At 39.1% G+C, this 26,723-nt stretch overlaps 1 protein-coding gene across 2 annotated transcripts in view; it reads right to left on the minus strand.

Moving 5' to 3' along the window:
* Window positions 1-11,288, minus strand: part of LOC149828579 (uncharacterized) — an 88,250-nt gene extending 76,962 nt beyond the window's left edge. For both annotated transcript variants that reach the window (XM_090016895.1, XM_090016896.1), the window contains exon 1: window positions 10,749-11,288. In XM_090016895.1, the coding sequence (XP_089873021.1) occupies window positions 10,749-10,989 (241 nt within the window). In that variant the 5' untranslated portion in view covers window positions 10,990-11,288. The remainder of the gene's footprint in view (window positions 1-10,748) is intronic.
* Between the last annotated feature and the right edge of the window lie 15,435 nt (window positions 11,289-26,723).

Genomic DNA, 26,723 nt, shown 5'->3' on the forward strand with positions numbered 1-26,723 from the left:
AACCGATCCATCCAAATGACCAGAGAGGTCCTGACTCCTTATGAACGGAACAATCTGTCTTTTCCAGGTTAAGAAGTTGGAATTATTCAGTTTTTCAAAGACTAGTTGATCGAGAAAGTTGGAGGAGAGACCGGACTGCGGAAGGGGGGAATCCATTTGAGGGGAAAGTAAATTATGATAGAAATCGGCACAGAGATATGAAAGAAAGTTATGACAGAGAATAAAGGTTTGACAGGGAATGAAATAATATCCAGATAGAAAAATAAAAGGATGATCGTATATACTATTTCAGAACTGTGTAAGGCACACAGTAGATATGGAGGCAAATAATGAAGAACTCGTGTGGACAGAAGAAACGAGAAGGGACAGATCTGAAATAACCAGATCTGAAATAACCAACAGGTATAAAGAATAAACAGGGAAGCTCGGCTTTTGCGTGATACAGGGGAAAGTGAATCAGATTCACGTGCCTGAGCAAATCACGTGAAGAGTTAGAAAGTAAAACAAGAGAAGAAGGGCCAGGTTCACGTGATTAGGCAAATCGCATGAAAGAATAGGACTCGAATCCACTAGAAAAGAGAAGAGGAAGAATCGTTAACTTGACAGAAAAGAAAAATAGGAAGATAGTTGGAAACAGAATCCAATAGGTAACAGCAGACTGAATACGATTCAGATCTGCGATGGAAGATAGAAAAGAGAGGAGGAAGAATCGTTAACTTGACAGAAAAGAAAATGAGAATAACCTGTAAGAGAGAAAATCGACTTTTCACGTTGACAGAGTGAAGCCAAGACAACTCTTTACACCCAGAAGTTTTCACGTTGACAGAGTGAAGCCAAGACAACTCTTTACACCCAGAAGTCACGCTGCTCTGATACCATATTAGAAAAGGAAGTCTTCACGTTCAGCTGTGTAGGAAAAGAAAGAACAAAATAACGAAAGGGGCTGCAGGAAGAAAAGACGTCAGTGTCTGCGTCTGCGTCTATCAATGTATTAATATATTGAATACAAGATTTTAGGGTACGAAAATACCCTCTAACAATATCTTAAATTACATTACATAATAACTGGACGTTGACCCGGTTCAGTACATGGATCGGATCGGGTCCTATACATACAGAAGTTGGGTCCAAGACCCAATAACGACTTCTTTTCAACATGTAGGATATAGCATGAAACACAAAACTTTGAGGGCAGGTATAACTCCTTGTGACACCTTGGAGGCAGGTATAGCCACCCTGGCTCTTCGGCTAGCTACCGTTTGAGCTCCTTTGTTCCTGGCTTGCAACCGGCGAGCTGCTGCAGCACCTGTGTCCGTAGTCTGGGCTGGTTTGGATTACATTGTTGTGAGTGGTTCATATGTTTGGCCAACATCGTAGACTCTGAGTTGTCTACATGGGTTGCTACGCCTGAGAAGGTTATATCCAGAATAGCGGAATAGAATAGAGGTGTCTGATAATGATGTTAGAAATGCGGTAAAAAGGAAGAGTAAAACTCATAAATAACATATGTGTAAAGTAGCAAACTAAACTAAGACTAGGAGCTTAGAGCTCACTACAGTTGCAACAGTCGTGTCACTTTGTAAATAGAATCTTACTGGATTATAGACTCACCTCCTTTTGGTTGCAACTGTAGGTTCAGGGACTGCTGTCATCACTCACAGGACCTAGTATCAGAATGCGACTATGCCACATAAGAAGTATGGTTTACATTTACTTTCTATTCTGCTTTTGTCTTTGGATGGTTATGATATTGTAACTGGATGTATGAACCTTCAAATATTGAATAAAAGAAAAAAAAATCTGGTATGGTTTTGAGTTGTTTTTGAAATTATTGAGTATTTTCCTCCTGAGAACTAACGTCCACGAACCCGAGCTCGAGAGGCCTCGGATCGGGTCGTTACAAGTGGTATCAAAGCCAGGCTTCAATAAGAAAGGTTGGATTTTGAAAGAAAATTTTTGTTTAGATCGAAATAATTTCAAGGTCCTAAAAAAATGATTATTGCAACCATCCAAATGATTATGTGGCAAAAAGAATCATAGGAAGGTTCACGTAGGTCCTGAACTTATTATTGCCTCTTGTTAGCAGGAATGGACGCTAACAACGATAGTGGCAATGAAAGCGACCGTAGAGGCAATAGAAGCTCTGGAAGGCACAGGCATCCCGAAGTGATCCAGACGGATCATATGGTTGTTGTTCTTTCGCTCTTCGTGACGGCTATGCTGGACGTCACTAGGGCAATAGGGAGTATGATACCTCTCGTTCCTTCTCCCGCCCCAGTTTTAGTCACAATCAATAACTGGGGGCATAATGAACGAGAGGAAGGGGCATCACCACCCCAACAACCCGTTGGAGAATCGTCAGGGCCACGAGAACGTCCTCCATACAGGCACGTAAGAAGAGGTTCACTGGCAAATCGAGGTGGTAGGAGAGCTGCAGCAGGTTGTTCGGGCTGTGGTAGGCCTCGTTTCGGCCAAAATGGGGCAGGACCGAGCAACACTACACCTACCAATAGCGAAAAAAATCAAGAGCAACCCGGTACATCCTGTCACGATGGTGTTCAAAAGTCGACGGTGCAACAAGGCAGGGGCACTAATGTCGTAGAAGAGGAACAAATAAGAAATCTGTGTAACCGCTTCGAGAAATGACCTTACTGAGGAGAGACATAGGGCATATGAATAAGCACGCATACTTACGTGCTTTTAACAACATGCACCAGTTAGGGTTCCTTCAGACTCTGAGGAAGAAGAAGAACCATTTTAAACCCCTCGTACCCTGACACCTTAGTGTTTGTTTTGTTTAAGTCATGTAATAAAGGCCTATGATTGCCTAGCGTTCGTAGTAAGTAACGGGTTGTATTACGGAAGAACCCGTGAAAAGTTGTAAAAACGTTGTTTTTATTAATAAATAGTAAATTTCTTTCAACGAATGTGCAAAACCTGCAAGAATCTGAATGAGTAAGTAAATGTAATCCATTAGTAATCACTCTACTCATGTTGCAGTATGAGGACTCGTCAATGAACATCGTACCAGTCAAGAGGTTCTCAAGTAAGCAAGAGACAAGCAAGCCCTTCTCAAGTAGGGCGTGTGAATAAGGGCTCTGCAAGGAGAAGTACTGCAAGTCCCATTGGTCTTGTGTCTCCACAGGCATCACGCAACCTACCTCCAATGAGCATGGGAGCAGAAGGTGGAGGTGATTCACCAGTTGCACCTCGACACGAACGTGCTACAGTTGGTAGTGGTGTGCCTCCCGGCTATACCACAAAAAGAATTTTGCATGAACTATTACAAAATCCACTGCATCAAAGTCAAAACCAAGTAGCATCAGGAAGCGGTTCTTGGACTGAGAAGTTCAAGAATATGAGAGTGCTCATGTCCGACGAAACTCCTGGAGAAGTGGCAACAGAGAAATAGATGATGCAAGCAGAGAAAGCAATGAATGCGATACAGTGCCCAGAGGACCAGAAAGCATGGGTCGCGACATCCAACTTAATTGGGGATGCCGAGTACTGGTGGCGATCCATCAGACATGTCCTGGGTAGCAGAGAGTTTGTTACCTGGATCACCTTCAGGAACAAGTTCTATAGACAATTCTTTCCCAAAATGGAGAGGATGGAGAAAGAAGAAAGTTTAGAAAGCTCAAACAGAGAAATATGAGTGTGGCAGCCTACACCGCCAAATTCAATTCATTATCCAGATTTGCGAAGGCTTTAGTATATACTGAAAAGCAAAAATGCAAACTATACGAGCGCGAACCAAAGCCTGAAATTCTGAGGATGGTGGGACCTCTGCAAATTCAAAGGTTCGATAGATTGGTGGAGATGGCATCTCGGTACGAGTTTTGGGATGCTCGAACAACAAAACCGGAGGTACAAGATAAACCCAAGCAAGTACAACAAGGACAAACTAGTTCATTGTCCTGGAGGTTTTTCAAGAAGAGACAAGGCAACGACAGATCTTCGAAGCTACAGGAGGGAAGCAGTGCAGAAAACAACAATAAGCAACAGGGGAAGAAGCCTGAACAACCAGAAGCTAAGAAACCTCGATACCGAGGACCACCTTCCAAGGGAAACAATAGTTGTAGGACTTGCAGCTTTCAGCATGAAGGTCGTTGCGATGAAAAGAATATTAAATGTTACAATTGCGGACAAATGAGACACATTGTAAGGAAATGTCCCCAGCCAGTACAGGGAGAATGAGCAAAACCCAGGGAGAAACCAGTTGCTCCAGGTCAAGTTTATGCAGCGACTCTGCAGGAAGCCTTAACTAGCCCTGACGTGGTGGAAGGTACACTCCAAATTTCTGGTGTTAGTGCACATGTTCTCTTTGATTTGGGGGCTACACATAGTTTCATCACCCCTACTTTTGCTGCACTATTACTTGTTTCACCTGTATCTCTAGAAATAAAATATCAAGTAGAGACACCAATAGGAAAGTCGGTGTATATACATGAAGTCATCCAAGGATGTATGGTACAAGTCGAAGAACGTCTATTGTCGGTAGACCTTCTAATATTGGACTTTAAGGGAGTGAACATTATCTTAGGCATGGATTGATTATCTAACCATCATGAAAGGATTAATTGTCGAGGAAAAAGTATCAGTTTTCAACACCATGAAACCTCAACTATCACCTTTCAAGGCATTAGAAAACTTGTGAAACCGGCTATTATTTCATGTCTTCAAGCCAATCGGTATCTATAGAAGGACTGTATTGGATACTTGGCTTATATGAAGACCGAAGTTGACAATAAACTCTCAGTCACAGAGGTAGAGATTGTACAAGAATTCATGGATGTTTTTCTCGAAGAACTTTCAGGACTTCCACCGGATAGGGAAGTCGAATTCTAGATAGATCTAGCTCCAGGTACAACACCCATTTCCATTCCTCCATATAGGATGGGACCTACTGAGCTCAAAGAACTCAAGGATCAGCTGCAGGAGTTGCTGGACATAGGATTTATCTGACCATCAATATCACCTTGGGGCACACCAATCTTGTTCGTGAAAAAGAAAAATAGGTCATTACGTATGTATATCGACTACAAGAAATTAAATGCAGTGACAATAAAGAACAAGTATCCTTTGCCAAGGATAGATGATCTATTTGATCAACTTCAAGGTGCAGCCTGTTTTTCTAAGTTGGATCTACGTTCTGGGTATCATCAGCTAAAAATTCGAGAAGAGGATGTTGCCAAGACAATGTTTCGCTCAAGATATGGTCATTATGAGTTCCTAGTCATGCCCTTTGGGCTGACGAATACCCCAGCTGCATTCATGGATTTAATGAATCGAGTGTTCAAACCATTCTTGGATAAGTTCGTGGTGGTGTTCGTAGACGACATCCTCGTATATTTAGCCAGTAAGGAACAACACGCAGAACACTTTAGAATCGTTTTGCAAATGCTTAAAGATCATAAGTTATATGTTAAGTTCTCTAAGTGTGCGTTCTGGCTTGATCAGGTGTCATTTTTGGGACATATTATCAGTAAAGGAGTGATGGTGGACCCAACAAAAGTCGAAGCGGTAACCAACTGACCCACACCCAAGAATGCCACAAAAATTCGAAGTTTCTTAGGGTTAGCTGGTTATTACAGACGCTTTGTAAAAAAAAATTCAATATTGGCAGCTCCCATGACTAAGCTGACAAAGAAAGATGTGAAGTTCGAATGGAATGAAAAGTGCGAGAAAAGCTTCCAGGAGATAAAGAAGCGATTAACCACTACACCAGTGTTAGTTTTGCCTTCTGGCACTGAAGGTTTTACCGTTTATAGCGATGCATCACATAAATGATTGAGTTGCGTCTTAATGCAACACAGTAGGGTTATCGCATATGCCTTAAGACAACTAAAGGTGCATGAGATAAATTATCCAACTCATGACCTAGAATTGGCTGCAGTATTGTTCGCACCCAAAATATGGTGACATTACTTATATGAAAAACAATTTGAGGTATTCATTGACCATCAAAGTTTTAAAATATTTGTTCTCTCAAAAGAAATTAAATATGAGACGGAGATGATGGCTGGAACTACTCAAAGATTATGATTTTGAACTGAAGTATCACTCAGGGAAAGCTAATGTAGTAGCTGATGCACTCAGTCGAAAAGCATAATCAGTCACAAGACTCCATATCAAGTCTGCTGGTGAAGTGCAATGTCTTCCGGGTCGGCTGATGTTTGGCCAGACGACCTTAGGGTCAGAAATTTGGGACGAAATCAAAGCGAAACAACTCTGAGATCAAGAGTTAGAAGGAATCAGGTCAACAATAAATAATGGTGAAGATTCAAATTTCAAAGTAGATTACCAAAGTATGCTGAGATTTCGGGATCGGGTATGTATTCCTAAGGATGAGGAACTTAGGAAACAATTGCTTGTCGAGGCACATCATTCCAGGTATTCCATTCACCCTGGAAGTACAAAGATGTATATAGATTTGAAGAATAATTTCTGGTGGAATGGAATGAAGAGAGATGTTGCTGAGTTTGTCAGTAAGTGCCTAATATGTCAGCAAGTAAAGATTGAACATCAGAGGCCGGGTGGTCTATTGCAACCACTACCTATTCCTGTATGGAAGTGGGCAGATATAACAATGGATTTTGTTACAGGATTTCCTAAGACAAGAGAGGGATTAAATGCGATTTGGGTAATTATTGATAGACTGACCAAGTCTGCGCATTTTCTCGCATGCAAGACAACGTGTTCCTTTGAACAGTTGGCTCATCTTTTCATAAAAGAGATGGTGAGATTGCACGGAGTGCCAGACTCCATTGTTTCTGATAGAGATTCAAAATTTACCTCAAAGTTTTGGCAAAGCTTTCAAGAAGCAATGAGAACTCAGTTGAAAATGAGCACAGCCTTCCACCCACCGACGGATGGGCAGTAAAAAAAAACCATCCAGACATTGGAGGATATATTGCGAGCCTGTACATTTGAGTATCGCAAGTCATGGCACAAAATTCTGCCGCTAATTGAATTTGCCTATAACAACAACTTCCAAGCCAGTATTGCGATGGCTCCTTATGAAGCCTTATATGGGAGACGATGTAGAACGCCTCTATGTTGGGACCAAGTTGGTGAAAGAAAAAACTTAGGACCTGAGTTGGTTCAACAAATGGAGGAGCAAATCAGATTCATCTGTGAAAGACTCCAAGCAACCCAAAGTCGTAAGAAAAGTTATGCAGATAAGAGGCGACGAGAGTTGGAGTTCGAGATAGGTGATCATGTCTTTTTGAGGATATCACCATTTAAAGGGGTAATGAGGTTCGAGAAGAAAGGCAAATTAAGTCCTATATATATCGTGCCGTTTGAAATTTTGAAAAGGATAGGATATACAGCCTATCAGTTGGCACTACCTCCATCACTCTCCAGAACACATAACGTATTTCATGTATCCATGTTAAGAAGGTACGTGTCAAACCCTTCACATATACTGGATATAGTAGAATCAGTGGTAGACATCCAAGAAGATTTAAGTATTTGAAAAAAACCAATTGAATTTAAGAAGCACAAGCTCAAAAACAAGGTTGTCCCAATGGTCCTAGTGAGATGGAAGCATCACAGTAAGGATGAGGCTACATGGGAGAACGAGGTAGATATGCACGCACAATTTCCCCAATTGTTTTCGAGAAAGATTCAAGACGAATCTTTTTGTAAGGAGGGTGGAATTGTAACGCTCCCCCCGTCGTGGGGGGGTTACGGAAGGGGGGGGGGGGGAACGACGCCCCGAGTGCCCCCATTTATTTCGTGAGGAGGGGGGAACCGACAAGCCATGGGGGGCCTCCTCCCCTTTCTCCATTTGAACACCAGAGGAGCAGAGAGGGAGCGTGAAGGGAGAAGAGAGAGAGGAGCACTGCCGGTAAGTCCCCTCTGCCTCTCGTTGGCTTATTATAGAGGTCATCAGCAACCTCATGGTTGCCGGCGAGTTGCAGCAGAACAAGGACAGGGAGAACCCTGTCCCTGCCTTGCAATGGAGGAAAGGGAGCAACAGAGGGGTTTTCCCCTCTGCTAGTGTCACCCGTCGGTAACGAAAAATAGAGAGAGACAGACCGCTTGCTGCGAGGAGGTCTGACCAATCCCCTCGTCGATTGCAGACATAGAAAAAAAGGGGGGTTTTCCCCTACTACCACAGTTGGATCGACAGCCACCGGCGAGCGCCAATGGTGCCGCCCTGCTTGCAGGAAGCTGCAATAATCCGACAACGGTAGGAGTTGCCGGAACTATTGCACGCTGAGATGACAGGCTCGGTCTGCATTTTCTGCAGGCTGAGTCGGTCATCAAGTTGGAAGTGACCCAGACTGAGCGCAGACCGAAGGGACTCAGTCTGGGTGTGTCCAAACCAAGCCAAACGAAAAAAAATGAGTTATGTGTGTTGTGACAGACCGTCTCGGACTATTCGAACCGAGTTGGGTCTGAATTAGTTAGCAGACCGAGTCGGGTTTGTAATGGTGGACCGATTCGGCACAGACCAAAGGCGGACCCAATATGGGTCAGACCGACTCAGTCTAGACTGAGACAAATTGGACGGTAGGGTATATAAAGATATGTGTGCGATTGATTGATCGAGCACGGTGGAAAAATCGAAGTAACGAAGACTACATTTTTTTTCATTACAAATTGGATCCAGGTTTGGATCCCAGTTTGGACCCAAAACTCAAGTCAGACCTGATAAGACGACCCGATTTAGATCCAGACAAACTATTTCAAGCGGGTTTGAATCTAGAATACCGAATCCAGGATCCAAATCAGAGTGGAGTTGAAGACCTAAGTGGTTCAATTTTTATTATGGATGTGGATCTTAAAGTAACATGAGGTAAAAATGACATAGAGGTCATTGTTAATGGTTGAAAAAGCAAAAAAATCATTTTGCCCTTGATATACCTACAAAGTATATAAGGCATAACTAAATGCCCCGAAGTCAGATTCTTGAATCTGTGGATTCTACTGCTTGAGTAGAATTTATTAGTAGGGGATGTGAGGACAAACTCTGAAAGAATGAAGTCAGAGTTTGACAATTAAGTCAAAGGGTGTTTTAGTAATTTTGACAATGATACGAGGTATTTATTGAGTTTAGATCAAAAGTTGCGTAAAACTAAGAATTTGGAATTTAAGCATTCTAGGTAAGTGAACATTTGCAAATTCCTCCTTAGTTGATTAAAACACATGCTAGTTAGTTTATGCATCTTTATATATGATTTCAAGTGCTTCAAGTATGCTAGTTTTGTTTATTGTAAATAGACATTGTTTTGCATGCCTAGGAATTTATAAAGTTCAAGTGTGATGCTTAAACCTGATCATGCATATTTTCTGAGTTATAAAATAAATGTGGCATGACATGATTGCATGTATGAGATTAATGTGTTATGTGAAAATTGCAGGTACAGTTCCAGAGTCTCAGGGTAGGTATTACCTTGGGAATATCACGCTTATACCTTGAGAGGGGCGTTGTAAGTGTCGTAAAACACATGTAAACATGTGTTAAAAAGTAGTTAGTGGATATACATTAAGGATTGTATAACGCACTGAGTTCAAGCTGTGAATGTTGAGTAAAAGTTGTTTATAGGATGACCACCCAGTATATGATGGGAACTCTACTAGGAGGCATAGTCTAGGGTAATGTTGAGGTGTGTACCTCGTGAGTAACCTGAGAATATCTAAGACGTTTCTAGGTGACCCTTAGGGGTTAAAACATTGCCCAGTAGACACATGTAGGATGTAGCATGAAACACAAAACTTTGGGGGCAGGTATAGCTCCTTGAGACACCTTGGAGGATAGCCACTCTGGCTCTTCGGCTAGCTACCGTTTGAGCTCCTTTGCTCCTGGCTTGCAACCGGCGAGCTGCTGCAACACTTGTGTCTGTAGTCTGGGTTGGTTTGGACTACGTTGTTGTGAGTAGTTCATATGTCTGGCTAACATCGTAGACTCTAAGTTGTCTACATGGGTTGCTACGCCTGAAAAGGCTATATCCGGAATAGCCGAATAGAATAAAGGTGTCTGATAATGATGTTAGAAATGCGGTAAAAAGGAAGAGTAAAACTCATAAATAACATATGTGTAAAGTAGCAAACTAAACTAAGACTAGGAGCTTAGAGCTCACTACAGTTGCAACAGTCGTGTCACTTTGTAAATAGAATCTTACTGGATTATAGACTCACCTCCTTTTGGTTGCAACTGTAGGTTCAGGGACCTAGTATCAGAATGCGACTATGCCACATCAGAAGTATGGTTTACATTTACTTTCTATTCTGCGAACCTTCAAATATTGAATAAAAGAAAAAAAAATCTGACATGGTTTTGAGTTGTTTTTGAGATTATTGAATATTTCCCCAAGGGGAACTAACGTCCACCAACCCGGGCTCGAGAGGCCCAGGATCGGGTCGTTACAAGCCCGCAGTAGGAATTGTCTACTGTTTGCCATAGGATGGGTGACTTAATCCCCCGCTTGAATATCAAAAAAAAAATCAAGTTGCAAGGAAAACTGCGTACAATAAATACGTTGTGTGTGTGTGTGTCACAGAAAGAGATTACACAGTACACGAGTTCTTCACGACAAACCCATCATATTTCCATATACGAGATGTATGATTCATCTTCTCAAATTGCATCTACATACAACACGATGAGTTCCAACCAAATCTCAGATTGCCGACAATTCACCGAAGCTACAATTCAGCAACAAGAGGGGAACGACCAAACAAAGGAAGAACCAAGAATTCCTCAAAGGTAACCAACAAGGATTGCTAATCCGAACCTGAATCTGAGTCGCGGTTGTCTTCGTCGTCGGAGTTATCGGAGATGTAGAACTCTGGATGGGGGAAGCAGAAGAAGGACCACAGGCACGCGGCGACCCTGCCCAACTGCTCCAGCGGCAGGCAGCAGATGATCGTCAGGAGCTCCTCCGTCGTCAGGTTTTGGGGGTTCCACGCCATGAACCGGAAGAAATCCGTCGACCACGTCGCGACATTCACGACGATGAGGGTATTAAAAACCATATCGCTGTTATTGCCGTCCTAGCGCGAACAGATCATCCAAGAAACCTCTAATTCGAGACAAAAGATATCAAAATCCCGAATTTTCAACAGGATTTCGAATCGACGGGCAAATATACAGAGAGAAAACCACGATTTCTCGATAAATCGAGAGGAGAAACCCTAGAATTTTCATCGGAAGGAAGATATTAGGTTTTCTTGATGGGTCACCATCCCCTTTTTCCAACTCGAGTATTTCTCGCTAAATTGGGCGACCAAATGGACGATTTCGATCGAATCTTTCGCAGACCAAAGGTGCTCAAACCAAGAAGGATCGGAAAGCGATCATCTAATCCAGTCTTCGAGATAAGGAAAAACAATGGAATTCGAGATAACATAAAAACGGGAAATTGGAAACCCTAGAATTGGATAGGAAGAAGGGATAAATCCCAAAATATCCAGAAAAACCGATCACATTTCCATAATTTCCTCAGGCAATCTACAAAATCCGAATTTTTAATCATTGATCGAGACATGATCTTTGCAAATGGATTGAGTTAGTTCGGACCTTGGATCCTAATCAACACCTTATAAACTTCATTCTTTTAGGGGTGTCAATTGGTCGGTTTTGACCCAGTCCTGACCCGTACCAAACCCATAGGGTCAGGGTTTGGTGATAAATAAGAAGGTCCGGTTACAATCTGAATTAAACCCAAAGGGTCCGATTATTATATAGAGCTAGATATGGTTTGTGAAATTTCATATTGGACTCGGGCCTGAGTTCTGACTAAGATCCATGATTTTTCAATGTAAAATGTATAAAAAATATTATTTTACCGGGTCTGGTTCATGTATTCCTTATTGGATTTGGGTATGGTTTTTCTTATGGTAGGTCCAATTAAACCTGGGTCAGGACCAGTATCAATATCTCAAATCAGGTATGAGTCTGGTTTCACTTGGGTCCTAACAAAACCTGACCCTTTGACACCCCTATTTTTTTTCAAGGATATGAATGTTTAATATAATTGGATACGAACAAAACCTGACCCTTTGACACCCCTAATTTCCTTCAAGGATATGAATGTTTAATATAATTGGATACAAATTTCAATTAACTGGACGTTCTGAGAACCAGATTCATATTTAGATGATTTTTTTTATTAGAATTATATTTGAGGATCTAGACCAATGTAATGCGCTCATACTCTTTGTGTGTAAAAAACTCATTTTGGGTTTATTTTTTTCTGAATCTAGTAGCTCTAGACTCAGGTCTGCTTAACTGGGTCTTTCTAGAATGCTAATTAAGATCTAGTTCTTAGAGCACGGACCCATATTTGTATATATAACGCTTCAAAATTTTCATTTTGAAATAAGTGAAAATTTTGCAGTCAATTTTTTTTGTTGAAATACAATATACATTAGAACTAGTTTTGGTTTTCAAAATTGGACAACCCTGGGCAGGTTACAGAGCTAATGACAACAACATTAAAAATCTGAATCCACACGAATAAAAGTAATGGCATAATATCATTTCATCAAAGATTAAATGTATTTAAAAATATTGGACTATATTCATACACAGAGTTACAAAAACATTTCAATTTAATTGAGATACAAAAATCTTAGGAACAAGAAAAAGATAGAAATGGGTTTAAACGGGGTCAAACTCTTTCGAACAGGTAAGTATAAACCAATAACCAAATATTATACAATGTAAAACATTCATCACAATCATAATATCACAATTCAATAATAAAATCATATTATGACATAATAAAAATAAAAAGCAAGTATGAATCTCAGCATTAATGTGAATAACAACATGTATCTCAACATCAATCTAGATAACAAATATGCATCTCAACAATAAAGTATAAATAATATTTCATAAGTCAATACATAATTTGTTCTTCTTGCTTAACCTCCCAGGGTACTCGGGTAAATCATCGTATCTGATGAGGTCACAATAGATGTTTATTATGCTACATGAATTCTTTTTCTGAAGTATCTAACAGATCGAAAACCCAAAGCGAGTGACCCGTGGTTGAGAGAATCTCGCTAATACGAGACGTTAAAAAAGGATTGCAATCTAAGACTATCTGCAATAGTAAGGGTGTATCACGTAGGACACATTGATAGCCCCAGTCTCCCTAACTTCGAGTGACTAGAGACCAAAGGAACGTTCGTGCTTCCATAACAAATATTCAGAATGACATGTAGGTGAATCTACATGTGTTTCACTCGAAATTGTAACACCTACCTTCTCTAAGGTAGATCAAGTGCGATTGGGTTACATGGTTTTTCTTTATTAATGCATATAACATTTCATGTACCTCAATCCGTGAGGGCTTATAAGCCCAAGCAACCCAATCAGGTTGTTGTGACACCTTTAGCTCGTATGAAGGCGAGTAAAAACATTCAGGGTATGGATGTAACGCCCCAAATTTTCAAAACAAAGCTAAGTTAAAAATTTCATGATTTTTTTTCTTTGCAGTGAAACTTAAAAAAGGTTTTAGCAGCGGAAATGGACGATAATGAGTCGTCGATTTTAGAAAACTCTGGGCAAGTCACAGGTATGTGGCCAAACTCTCATTGACCACAAATGTGTTACATTTATCAAAACAACTTGTTTATTACAAACATCACTGCTTGAAAAAACAATACTTAGTTTTAATAAAGGAAGCAATACAACACTGTCTAGAGAAACTCTTAAACTCGATGTCGCCTTGCTCCGCATATCACAACATAGGTTCAACACCTAAAATCCTCATTAAATGAGGTCAGAACCATTACTGGTCTAGTAAGTAATCATTCATCCATACATTCAATCAAGCATCAACTCTTGCAAAGACCACTCAGGGTCATAGTTCGCAACAACGACGCTCAAGTCTCCATGACTTAGCATATATCACGAGAGCTTCCTTAGGCTACAAGTTGAACATTTCGCTCAAGTCTCCATGACTTGGAGTGAGCCACTTCAAGACTGTGATTTGAATATCTCGCTTAAGTCTCCACGACTTAGCATAAGCCTCTTTAGGGTTGTGATTTGAATATCTCGCTTAAGTCTCCATGACTTAGCATAAGCCTTTTTAGGGCTTCATTTGAGATGCCAAGCTTAAGTCTCCATACTTGGTACATTCGTATCCCACGAATCCAAGCGCGAGCTCCTCAAGCTTAACTTGTCGTGTAGATATAACATGGGTTTTTGCCCTATCGATTCAGTAGTATACCGATATGACACATTTCTCAAGGTTATGCAAGACTTGACAAAACAACATCCATTCACTCATACACTCATACATCGCTAAACCTAAAGCTAATGCATTGTTTCAATATTAGTTGTTCACCCCCTAGTACACGGAAGAAGTTTTGTCTAGGCATCAGCGCAACATTCTGAAGGTTGATTATTCTATGTATTTTAGATACCTTAGAGGCCTGTTGACCCTATCCATGGTAGGGCGGTAGAACTCATACCGGGATAACCCTACCAGGCCAGTTCGGATGCATCCTCTACTGCAGTAGTCGGGTTCAATCCTTAGATATTTAACGATAATCATAACCTCCATACCTTCTAAGCGATGGGAGGCTTCTTGAACTCTATCAAGTTCAAAAATCAAATACATGTCACTCGTGGATGTACCATCACTGTCTTCCATGATGAGCAATAGTCTTGAAGGGGTCTACTAGTCTAACCGTTATTTGTCAGATATTTGCATGTCATTCGGGTAAGCCAGTGCATACTGCACTGAGAAAATATGTACCCGACCCCATTCAGTATTCCCTTAACACGATAAAAAACTGCAGGGTTCTGTGACCTTAAGTCTTATTCATATGCATGCTTGACTATGCTCTCGGCATCTACGACCATCACGAGCACTTCACCTCTTTTGGGTGGACAATGTACTACGACTCTCCGGCCCTTACGAGTCTAGTTGTGTAACAGTATCTCAATGAGCATACATATGACACAATCTCAATGGATCGACTACTCGGCTTATATTACTGCAACGAGCACCTGACCTAGTCAAGTCACAATAACTACTCTGGCTCTTCAGCCCTTATGAGTAAAGTGCCCTTATAGGCCAACGTGAGAATGAACTATTCTGGCAGTGTTTCGACAACAGGGCATGTAATGCCCATAAATTTTCTGACAAAAAAATTCAATACATGATGAAATTTCAATATATATATATATATATGTATGTATGTATGTATATTAAATAAATGTATATGTATACATATTGAAATGCATTTTTTTATCGAAACCCTAAGTTTCTTTCAAATTTCATAAAATTAATCAAATTTTAAATAATAAAGTTTAAATGACTTAAAACCCTTTCATTTTACGTAATTTGGCAAGGAAGGTGTTTTTAAAAGATTATGGGTTTTATAGGAATTAGAATTGGGCATTTTAAATATATATATACATGCAATAATTTTTAAAGTGTAAATTTTAATAAAACAAAAAACCGGTTTTGGGGGGCTGTTGGGTTTAACTTGGAGGGCCAAACCTCGACCCTAGCTGGGCGTGTTTGACCAGCTGAGCGATGGCCCAACTGTAATTTTTAAAGTTTTATAAAAGAGCTTGAAGCTCATTGGCCATAGGAGCGGCAACCCCATGGCACTTTTGAAAGATTTTCAAAAGAAAAAGAAGGATGAATTTTCATTGGCCACAAGGGGGCGGCAACTCTGGGGAACACTTCGAAATTTTTCTAAAACCAAGAGGGCATTAAAGACTTGGGTCAATGGCATTTTTGAAAAGTTTTTGAAGAAATTTGAATGGAGGTTTCCCATTGGAGGCGTGGGAGGCAAGATTGGGATATTACAACCTTGCCATGGCCTAGATGGGCATGAAGCAACCCCTAGCCATTCATTTTCTGAGATCTAATCTCAGCCATTCGTTGTTTTAACCCTAACATATAAAAGTTTTGAAAGAAGAGAGAGAAGGCATTGCAAGGGGCGATTTCCTTAGATCTCTCTCTCTCTCTCACACACACACACACACACACACTCACACTCTGTAACACCCCAAAATTTCAAACTTGCAAACCTTTTAGAAAAATAGATAAGAGACTAAAAAGAAATCTCTTTATTTGAGAGATGGTTTATGAAATCAGCGGAAGACTATTCATTTGTTAATTTCAGAAAGGCAAGCTGACAACTTTGGGCGCATTAGCTAAAAGAACCAAAATGCACAACCCATGCTACTTGCAAACACTTGGAAAAGCCACTTTCATTTAAGAAGTTCTCAAAATAGTCCAAAATTAGGATATCCCAAGGAAAATCCGTTACAAAACCCCAAACATCAGGACACGAGCTAAGAGCAAGAAGAAGGACGTCTTGGAGCCATCTTGCTATCGCCTGTGGTGTACCTAATCATCACCTGTACCCATAAAATGGGTTAGTTTCACAAAAAACTAGTAGGTGCACAAGAGAGACTACAGGAAACTGAATTATGCAAATTTAATTCAGTAGGTTACGCAGTTTAAAGCAGATATGCAGTTAAATAGGTAAGCAATGCACACAGATAAATAGTGCAAACGCGTAAGTAGTGCAAGCGAGTCAGTAGTGCAAGTGAATTAGTAGTGCAAGCGAATCGGTAGTGCAAACGAATAAGAAGTGCAAGCGAATCAGTAGTGCAAACAAATCAGAAGTGCAAGCGAATCAGTAGTGCAAACGAATCAAAAGTGCAAGCGAATCAGTATTGCAAGCGAGTCAGTAGTGCAAGTGAATCAGTAGTGCAAACGAATCAGTAGTGCAAGTGAATCAGTAGTGCAAGCGAGTCAGTAGTGCAAGTGAATCAGTAGTGCAAATGAATCAGTAGTGCAAACGAATCAGAAGTGCAAGTGAATCAGTAGTGCAAGTGAATCTCACGACCCAATAACCAATGTAAATAGACTTTATGTTCCGATATTACTGGCCTGCGGGTACACGCAGGCAAAACGTAGAAACAACTGAGACTAGTTCGGGCGTCTGTTATTCTATGTATTTTCAATAACCCGAATAGCTAGTTGAGTCTGCTCCAAAGGGGACGACTTTAGCCGAGAGAGGATTCCCCAGATGCTGAAAAGCAGTGCCACGAATGCATCCAACTTCTGCAGAAGTGTTGAGCTAACTATTGTAGCCCCTTTCCCCTAACTCCAATGACTGGGGATAACTGATCATTGCTCGTAGGGTGGTTGTTAACAACCTGTCCATTGGAGTTTTTTTACCGCTCTGTCATCTCCCTTGACAGAACAACCAGAAGCGAATGTGTGCGTTAGGGGTTGCTTAACTAACGACCCATCCTATGATGTGGTCTTTAAACCACTCGAGCATCTTGCCTGTGAAGGCGAATGTGAGGCCATTTATGTGATTACAGCATTGTGCATTTAGCACTGTTTAAGGTCGTACGACCGTCTCATTCGATCATCGCAGTACTAGACGTGTCGTGCACGACTACAAGTACTCTAGGATGAAGGGGGTATAACTTCTCAATAGAAGCCTCAACAGGAGTGTTTCACAAAGATGTAATGTTTATCAACTTTACTTTATCTTTTGAAACAACACTACCTTGTGCTAGGATTATGCATACAATTTTCTAGAATCTCATCTGCTATTGGGGTATCTACATGCCTTGCATGACTCGATACCAACCTCGATAGACAGGATACAGGTTTCTCAACAAAACCCCTGCTAAGTAGCTCACTCGAACCCCAACTCGTCTGCAGGACTGCATACTCGAAGTGTCAGGATCCTTGCAAGGTATCCGTCTCCTTAGACGAGGATGTAACGCTAGCTCCCAACTCAACACTCATCGCAAGAGAGAGAGAGAGAGAGAGAGAGTGGTAAATGCCCCTTGCATCCTCCACGAGGATGCCTTTAAGGCATACGCAAAGAGCAAGAACCTGCACGTCATCTGCAATAGCAAGATAATACCAACACATATGCAAAAGCAAGAGCCTAGGTGCAGAGCACGACGACAAGGTAAAGGCGGTAAGCAGAAGTGCAATACTAAATCTCGACGCAATGCGCGATGACAAGTAAAAACTGTAAGAAGGTAAAGGGCAAGGATCGCGAAACCACGTCCTTGAGTGAAGTGCATACTCGTATAAATATATATATTTGTATATATATATATATATTTATTTAATGATCATTTTTAGTTTAATTGAACTTAATTCAATTATCCAAGTATTTCGTGCAATCTTCCCCTACCTTGGAGAGTTACGAGCTTGCTGGCATCTGCAGATGTACACGATTGACGGCTCAGGTTGCAGAAAGCGAGTGAGATCCGTCATAGCTGTAATTATGCGATATTAACATGCAAATCCAGACAAAAGCAAAAGCAAGGCGAAGACTCGACTTCTCTGATACATAGGGCTGGGGCCAACCATCCCAATTGACTCAAAAAAAGGATGGGGCAGGGCCAAATGACCCTTGCCGCCAAAAGAGGGATGTAGTCAATGCGAGTTGATGACTCACGCTTACTAGGAATTCCTCGTTGAAGACCAACGATTGCAATGATCTACCGCCATCACGATGTAGTTTCCGAAGACTACCCGGGCTTGCCTGCCAAGGGTATAGGCTCATGCATAAAGGACAGGGGGCCATCGACCCCAACCGGCAAGTAAAAAGGGCAGGGACCGATGGCCCCTGCTAAAACAATAAAAAAAGTGATAGGGACCTGCGGCCCCTGCTGAAATAAACAGGGCAGGGGCCGATGGCCCCTACTGGAACATGCAAAAGGGGCAAAGAGGAGGGGCTCGACCCCTCCCCTGCCACAAAAGGAGCAGGGAGGGGTTCGACCCCTCCCCTACCGTGACAGAAGCAGGGAGGAGGCTTAGCCCCTTCCCTGCAACAACGAAAGCAGGGAGGGGCTCAGCCTCTCCCCCTCAGCATCGAAAGAAGGGAGGGGCTCAGTGTTACGACAATGAAGCCGTACAAGATACTTCAAGTACAAGGTTTTGATGATGAGCAAGTGAATCAACTGCATTTCAGCTAAGGCAATAAAGAAATATGATAAGCATTGAAGAACTTGATGCAGAATCTTTGAAGACTTATGTGCAAATGTAAAATTTTGTTTAATGTCTAAGATTCTTGTAAGAGTCTTATTAGAGTGCATATTTAGGTTGCATTTTACCTAAAAAGTCTTTAGAAAAACTTTTCTAAAAGAACCCTTCATGAAAATCTTTTTAGAAAACTCTTTTCTTAAATTTTCGTGTTTATTAGTCGACCAATAGACTCACCAGTTAACTAATCCTTTCACGCTAAATTTTCTAAACAAAATGTCATTTTTGTCAAATTAGTCGATCGGAGGTTTTATCAGTCGACCGGACAGAATGCTTGTTTTCTGGAAATTTAGCAGCAGTCGACTAATGACTTTATCAGTCGACCGAATAAAACATGTATTTTCAGAAAAGTTTAGCAGCAGTCGACTGAAGGTTTTTCAGTCTACTGATGATATTATCAGTCGACTAATTTTTTTTCTAGTCGACTAAGTTTCAAATCTTCAGATTTTCAAACGGCTTGATAAACAGATCAGTCAACCGACAATAACTGTCAGTCTACTAATAGCTAATTATCAATCGTCTAACTACTGTTCCAGTCGACTAATTTTACCATTTTTCCTGAAAATTTAAAAAGGCGTGTCTTTTCATTTTTCAAACGTTTTGATCGTTCAAAATAGACTGTTTTGACACCTTTTCATACCCTCAATGTATGAAATATTTCAACTATAAATATGAGTGCATTTTACACTCAAAAGCACTGCAATCCAATCAAATTATATTGAATTACTCTTTTCTTTTCACTCATATTCATTTTTTCACTCACTTGATATTTTTCACTTCAGTTTTTCACTCAAATTCCTTTAAGAGACAGTGAATTCGTGAGTAGAGTATTTCAACAACCTCAAAAGCCAATTGCATCTCATTTGCATTCATAAGAAGGGCTCGTAGGTTGTTTTGTAAGTTGTTACTTATTTCATTTTTCTGTAAAAGGAAGGACTCCCTTGTTTAAAGGAGTTGTTTGCTTTCAGTAGGTGTGTTACTAAAAGTGGGACCGGATTTGGTCTATATGATCTTGTAGTTACACAAGGTTGATAGTGGAAATCTCAAGCGGGTTTTGCTTGGGCATTGGATGTAGGTCGGGAAAGACTGAACCCGAATAAATTATTGTATTCTTTGTGTGATTGCTTTGTGAATTTCAAAATCCGCCAAAATTCCGAAGACGATATTTAAAAGCACTATTCACTCCCCCTCTAGTGCTCGTTGCCTCGATCCTACTGCACTTTCATTTGGTATCAGAGTAGGTTTGCTATTATTTTGATTTGACCATCATCTAGCATGGCAACAACATCATCTCAGCAAAAAGAAGGATGCTCCTCTGTTCGTCCTCCTCTCTTCGACGGAACGAACTATGGATACTGAAAAGTGAGAAAACAATATTCTTACAATCCATGGATCTCGAAATTTGGTGAGTTGTTTCAGAAAAGTACCAAATGCCATCAACTGATTTCAGTCAATGGACCGATGAAGAAAAGAAGACTGCTTCACTTAATGCCAAAGCTATGAATGCATTGTATTGTGTCATTGACAAGGTAGAGTTCAATTGTATCTCTCAATTCTCTACAGCAAATGAAATCTGCATACTCTTCTCGTGACTCACGAAGGTACGCCAAAGGTAAAAGAATCTAAAATCGCTTCTTTAGTTCATAAATTTGAATTGTTTAAAATGAAGCAAAATGAATCTATATCGGACATGGTAACAAGAATGACCGATATCACTAACACTCTAAAATCCCTTGGAAAAGAATATTCACAAGTGGATTTAGTCAGAAAAATCCTAAGGTGTTTAACTCCTGAATGGGAGAGAAAAACCACAGCTATTGAGGAAGCAAATGATTTAAACACTCTCACTCTTGAATATTTGGTTGGTAACTTAATGGCATATGAAGTCCAACTTCAAGACAGACAAGAAGAAGATCCCAAGAAGAAATCTCTTGCTTTTAAGGCTACTTCTGACTCTGAAAATTCAGAAAAAGATGAAGATGGAGATATTGCCCTCATCATAAGCCAATTCAAAAGATTCATCAAAAAGAGAAGATTTCAAAGAAAGGTAAAGAAAGTGGATTCTTCCAATTCTAATAAAGTCAAGTGCTTTAACTGCAAAAAGGCATGACACATCAAGAAAGATTGTCCTCTTCTCAAAATCAAGCCCAAGGACCAATTTAAGAAGAAAAAGGCATTTCAAGCATGTTGGGATGATAGTGACTCCTTTTCCAATGAAGAATCAAATGAAGAAGTCGCCAACATGTGCTTTGTAGCATAAGAAGACTCGGTAAGTCAATTTGACTATGATGATTTATTAGAAGTATTTAATGATTTATATGCTAAATTTAAGAGTCTAAGTTATAAAAACAAAGAGTTAAAAATTGAAAATTCAACTCTTGACTCTAAAAACAAAGTGTTACTTCAAGAGATAAAAGATCTCAAGAAGGAAAACTCTTGTCAAGCATTTGAGATAAAAGAAATTGGAATTAGAACCAATCTCTTATAAAAAGAAATAACTAGTCTAAAAGAAAAATCAAATGATCTTCTTTCTATAGTGACCAAATTCACAAATGGTCAAGAGAATCTAGAAAGACTTCTTGGTTCTCAAAGATGCTCGGTTAATAAAACCGGATTGGGATATAGCTTCTTTGATACTCAAAATAGACCAAACTATGTGGTGAAGAATCAAAGACAATATTCTCAACCATTTGTTCATAGAACTAAATTTTCTAGTTCTAATAGAAATGCATCTAATCATGCTTATAAGACTAGACATGATTACTATAGAAACACTAAATCTTTTTATAGAAAGAATATTTATTATCAAAGGAAAACAAAATCCAAATGGATATGGGTTCCTAAGACTAACTCTCATGGACCCAAAAATAGAAAAGGGTCAAATACTTTGTCTTCTAATTTTGTTGTAGGTACACAAAATAAGGAGCAAATGGATATTAGACAGCAGTTGTTCCAAACATATGACTGAAAGGCCGGAGTTATTTTTCACCCTCCAAAGTAAGGATGGAGGAACCGTCACCTTTGGTGATAATAACAAGGGAAAAGTAATCGGTATTGGTAACATTGGTAATCCAAAATTTCTCTTGATAGAAAATGTTCTTTTAGTAGATGGTTTAATGCATAATTTATTATCCATTAGTCAATTATGTGATAAAGGTTTTCTTGTTTCTTTTGAACATGATTTATGCTTAATTTCTGATTTTCAATCTAAAAAGATCATTTTTAAAGGTAAAAGAAGGAACAATGTGTATGAACTTTATCTAAATGAGTTACCCACTTTTAATGAAAAATGTCTTATTGTTTCAAAAGAAATTCAATGGTTATGGCACAAGAGACTTGGACATGTTAACTTTAAAATTATTTCCAAGTTATCCAAGAATGATCTTGTTAGAGGCCTACCTAGAATACCATATAAGAATGATCGCTTATGTGATGCTTGCCAAATGGGTAAACAAATCAAGAGTTCTTTTAAAGCAAAATATATAGTTTCAACAAAACGTCCTCTTGAACTTTTACATTTAGATCTATTTGGACCATCTAGAATTCTAAGTTTGAATGGTAGCAAGTATGCTTTTGTTATAGTAGATGATTATTGTCGATTTACATGGGTGATTTTTCTAAAAAGCAAAAATGATGCTTTTTCTGAATTTTCCAAACTTTGTAGAAGAATTACAAATGAAAAATCTACATCTATTATTAAAATTTGTAGTGATCATGGTGGTGAATTTGAAAATGAATCTTTTCTAAAGTATTGTGATTTACATGGTATATCTCACAACTTTGCTTTTCCTAGAGCGGCTCCACAAAATGGAGTTGTTGAAAAAAAGAATAAAACTTTGCAAGAATGTGCTAGAACCATACTTCAAGATAAAAATTTACCAAAATACTTTTGGGCTAAAGCAATAAATACATCATGTTATGTTTTAAACTGTGTTCATATTCGACCAATTTTACATAAAACATGTTTTGAATTATATTATGATCGTATACCAAAGATCTCATATTTCAAAATTTTTGGTAGTAAATGCTTCTTGTTAAATACCAAAGATAATCTTGATAAGTTTGATTCAAAATCAGATGAATCAATATTTCTTGAATATTCTTCTAGAAGTAAAGTTTATCGTATTTTTAATAAAAGAACATCTTGCATTGAAGAATCTTTACATATTGCATTTGATAAGAATTGTGAGGAGGTTATACCTCTAAGCGAAGGAGAAGAAGTAATACTTCAAGAAGAACCTTTGATAAAGAGTACTTCTCAAGAAAATGTTCCTCTTCAACCGGTTTGGAAAGAAGTTCCAATCATCCACATGAACAAGTTATTGGAGAAATAAAGAGTGGTGTCCAAACTAGAAGGCAATTGCAATATATTGCAAATATTGCTTTCATATCTAAAATAGAACCAAAGAATATCAATGAGGCTTGTGATGATGAATTTTGGCTTTTGGCCATGTCTGAAGAACTTAACCAATTTACTAGAAATGATGTATGGGATCTAGTTGATAGACCAAAGGATCATCCAGTAATTGGAACAAGATGGGTCTTCCGAAATAAGCTGAATGAAAATGGCGAAGTCATTCAAAACAAAACAAGACTAGTAGCACAAGGCTATAATCAAGAAGAAGGCATAGATTTTGATGAAACCTATGCACCAGTGGCTCGATTGGAGTCAATTCGAATGATGCTTGCTTTTGCTAGTTACATGAATTTTAAGTTATATCAAATTGATGTTAAGAGTGCATTCTTAAATGGACACATTAATGAAGAAGTTTATGTAGAGCAACCTCCAGGCTTTGAAAATGAGAAATATCCAGAAAAAGTCTACAAATTAAAAAGAGTTTTGTATAGACTTAAACAAGCACCAAGAGTGTGGTATGAAAGACTGCAAAATTTTTTAGAACAATCTGGTTTTTCCATTGGTCGGGTAGACTCCACTTTATTTATTAAAAATCTTAATTCAAATATTCTTATTGTGCAAATTTATGTTGATGACATAATATTTAGTTCTACTAATGATTCTCTTTGTAAAAAATTTGCTAAAGCAATGCAGGAAGAGTTTGAAATGAGCTTGATGGGCGAATTAAACTATTTTCTTGGACTTCAAATAAAGCAAACTGAAGAAGGAATCTTCATCAATCAGGCTCAATATACAAAAGAACTTATCAAGAGGTTTGGGATGGACTCATCGAAATCAAGAAGAAATCCTATGAGTACAACTACTTCTCTTCATAAAGATGAAAATGGTAAAAATGTAGATACTAAGCTCTACAGAGGTATGATCAGATTTCTATTATACTTAACTGCTAGTCGACCTGATATTATGTTTAGTGTTTGTATGTGTGCTAGATTTCAAGCTAATCCAAAAGAATTTCATTTAATTGCAGTAAAACAAATTCTTCGTTATTTGAAAGATACTTCAGATTTTGATTTGTTTTACCCAAAATCATCTTCCTTTGATTTAGTTTCATATAGTGATGCATATTTTGCAGGAAGTAAATCTGATCGCAAGAGTACTAGCAGAACTTGTCATTTCTTAGGAAATTCCTTAGTCTCTTGGTTTAGTAAAAACCAAAATTCAGTGTCACTCTCAACAACTGAAGCAAAATATATAGCGGCTAGTTTAGCGTGTTCACAAGTACTATGGATGAAATAGACCTTAAAAGATTTTGGTTTGAATTACTCCACAACAACTACTTATTGTGATAACACTAGTGCTATAAATCTTTCAAAAAATCCTGTTCAGCACTCAAGAACTCAGCATATTGAAGTTAGACATTATTTCTTAAGAGATCATATGTTAAAAGGAGATATTTCGTTAAATTTTATTTCCACTAATGAACAACATGCCAATATCTTCACTAAACCACTTAAAAATGAAGATTTTATGAGAATTAGGAGAGAACTAGGCATTTGCTCGATTTTGGATTTATAAAATGCTGATTTTTGAACAAAATCTCAAATCGCACCATATTAGTCGACCGATAAATTTTTAGTCGACTGATGCTTTAAAAATTTTACAGAATGAGTCACACCTTATTAGTCGATCGATAAAAATCTAGTCGACTGATATTTTTTTTAATTTTTTTTTAGAAAAGGACCCGATACCCCTTGGTTTTTAACGCATCGTTTCATTTTTACGCACCTTTTCATTTTTCTTAAACGAAACCCTCTCTCTCTCTTCCGAAAAACCTTCGGAGTGTTGTTCAAACCTCTCCTCGCCGGAATCTTTTGGCCGTGACAGAGAGTCTCTTGACTTTCGCCGGAATCCTCTTGCCGTGACCGGTGCCTCTTCAATCCTCGCCGGAATCCCCTTGTGGCATCTTCCTCTCACTTGCCGTCATCCACCGCAGACTCCTCCTCGTCTCTTCCCTCTTGCTTAAAATCTGTGAAGAATCGACATCCCTTTTCAGTGGGTTGTTACTGTTGATTATTTTGGCCACTACCAATGAATTTGAAGGCACATCGTTCACTTTGCACAAAGTGTTTCTGTTGCACGATGACAGATATCTTCCTCCCGCCGGACGTCATTTGAAAGTCAACATCAACACCATCTTCAACTGTTCTTCTTAACGACTGTGTTGATCAATCATTCTCTGCAACTGAATTTTTTTGGGTGAATCTGTTTCAACCATTCCTCGTCAGAAGACTGCATTCGCACAAGGTTCTTCTCCTCCTACACCTCCAGCAAGACATGAATTTTCTCTCAGATTACTCCGAAATCCTCTTTTATATGATACTTTTGGATCGATTTCTGCACTTCCTATTTTACCAGGCCAAAATGTCCTCTTTCACCTGTTTTCTCGTTACAAAATCAGAGAATTATTTCCAGGTATTTCACACCTTTTTGACGCCAATGCAGACCCCCTTTATTATCCTTTTCTGATCCACTTGTTTTACACAAATTTACAAATTGATCATGAAACTGGATTTCTTTCCTCTCTTGTTCGCGATGTTGAAATTGAGTTTGATTCTAAAATGCTTGGACAAATCCTAGAAATTCCACCTTCAGACACTCTTTTCAATACTATTGAACTTAATGATGAAAGAATTTTTGAACTAATTCTTCTTCCCGGTGTACCTCATTGCCCTCCTTTCAAAAATACCAACCTTCAACTCGTGCACGCATTGCTGGACGAATTCTTGCCCACAATGTTCTACCTAAAACTGGTTCTTTTGATTACTATTCCACCGATCTATCTACGACTCTTTATGTCTTATTTAGAAATATTTTGGTAAATTGGGCCAATGTGTATTTTACTAATTTGTGGAAACAAAAACCTTTTCTTCCGTATGGATGTCTGCTTACTCGTATTTTTAGATATTTCAAAGTACCCTTAACCAATGGAAAATATATTGAACAAAAAGAGTTCTTTAATCAAACTATTTTTAAACGTATGAAAATCAAATATCTGCCTCCTTTAAACTGGTATATTGATCAAACCGAACCATCTGAGCCATCAATCTCTGAACCCTCACCATCTTCTGTGATACCTTTATCTCAAGCAAAACGAAAGAAATTCTCTACTAGTCAAGACAATGATGAACTTTTGCAGCAAATAGAAGCTTTGGAACTGCATGAACACAGTTTTCGTGAAGATGTGACTCAACAACTTTCTTCAATTCAGAAAGATATTGTTGAACTCAAGGAGATCATCAAACAACACTTCTCTTGATCTTTGATTAATGTCCTTACTAAACTTTGATACT

The sequence above is a fragment of the Nuphar pumila genome, chromosome 9, assembly GCF_984573655.1.
Source record: "Nuphar pumila chromosome 9, dmNupPumi1.hap1.1, whole genome shotgun sequence".
Taxonomy (NCBI): Eukaryota; Viridiplantae; Streptophyta; class Magnoliopsida; order Nymphaeales; family Nymphaeaceae; genus Nuphar; species Nuphar pumila.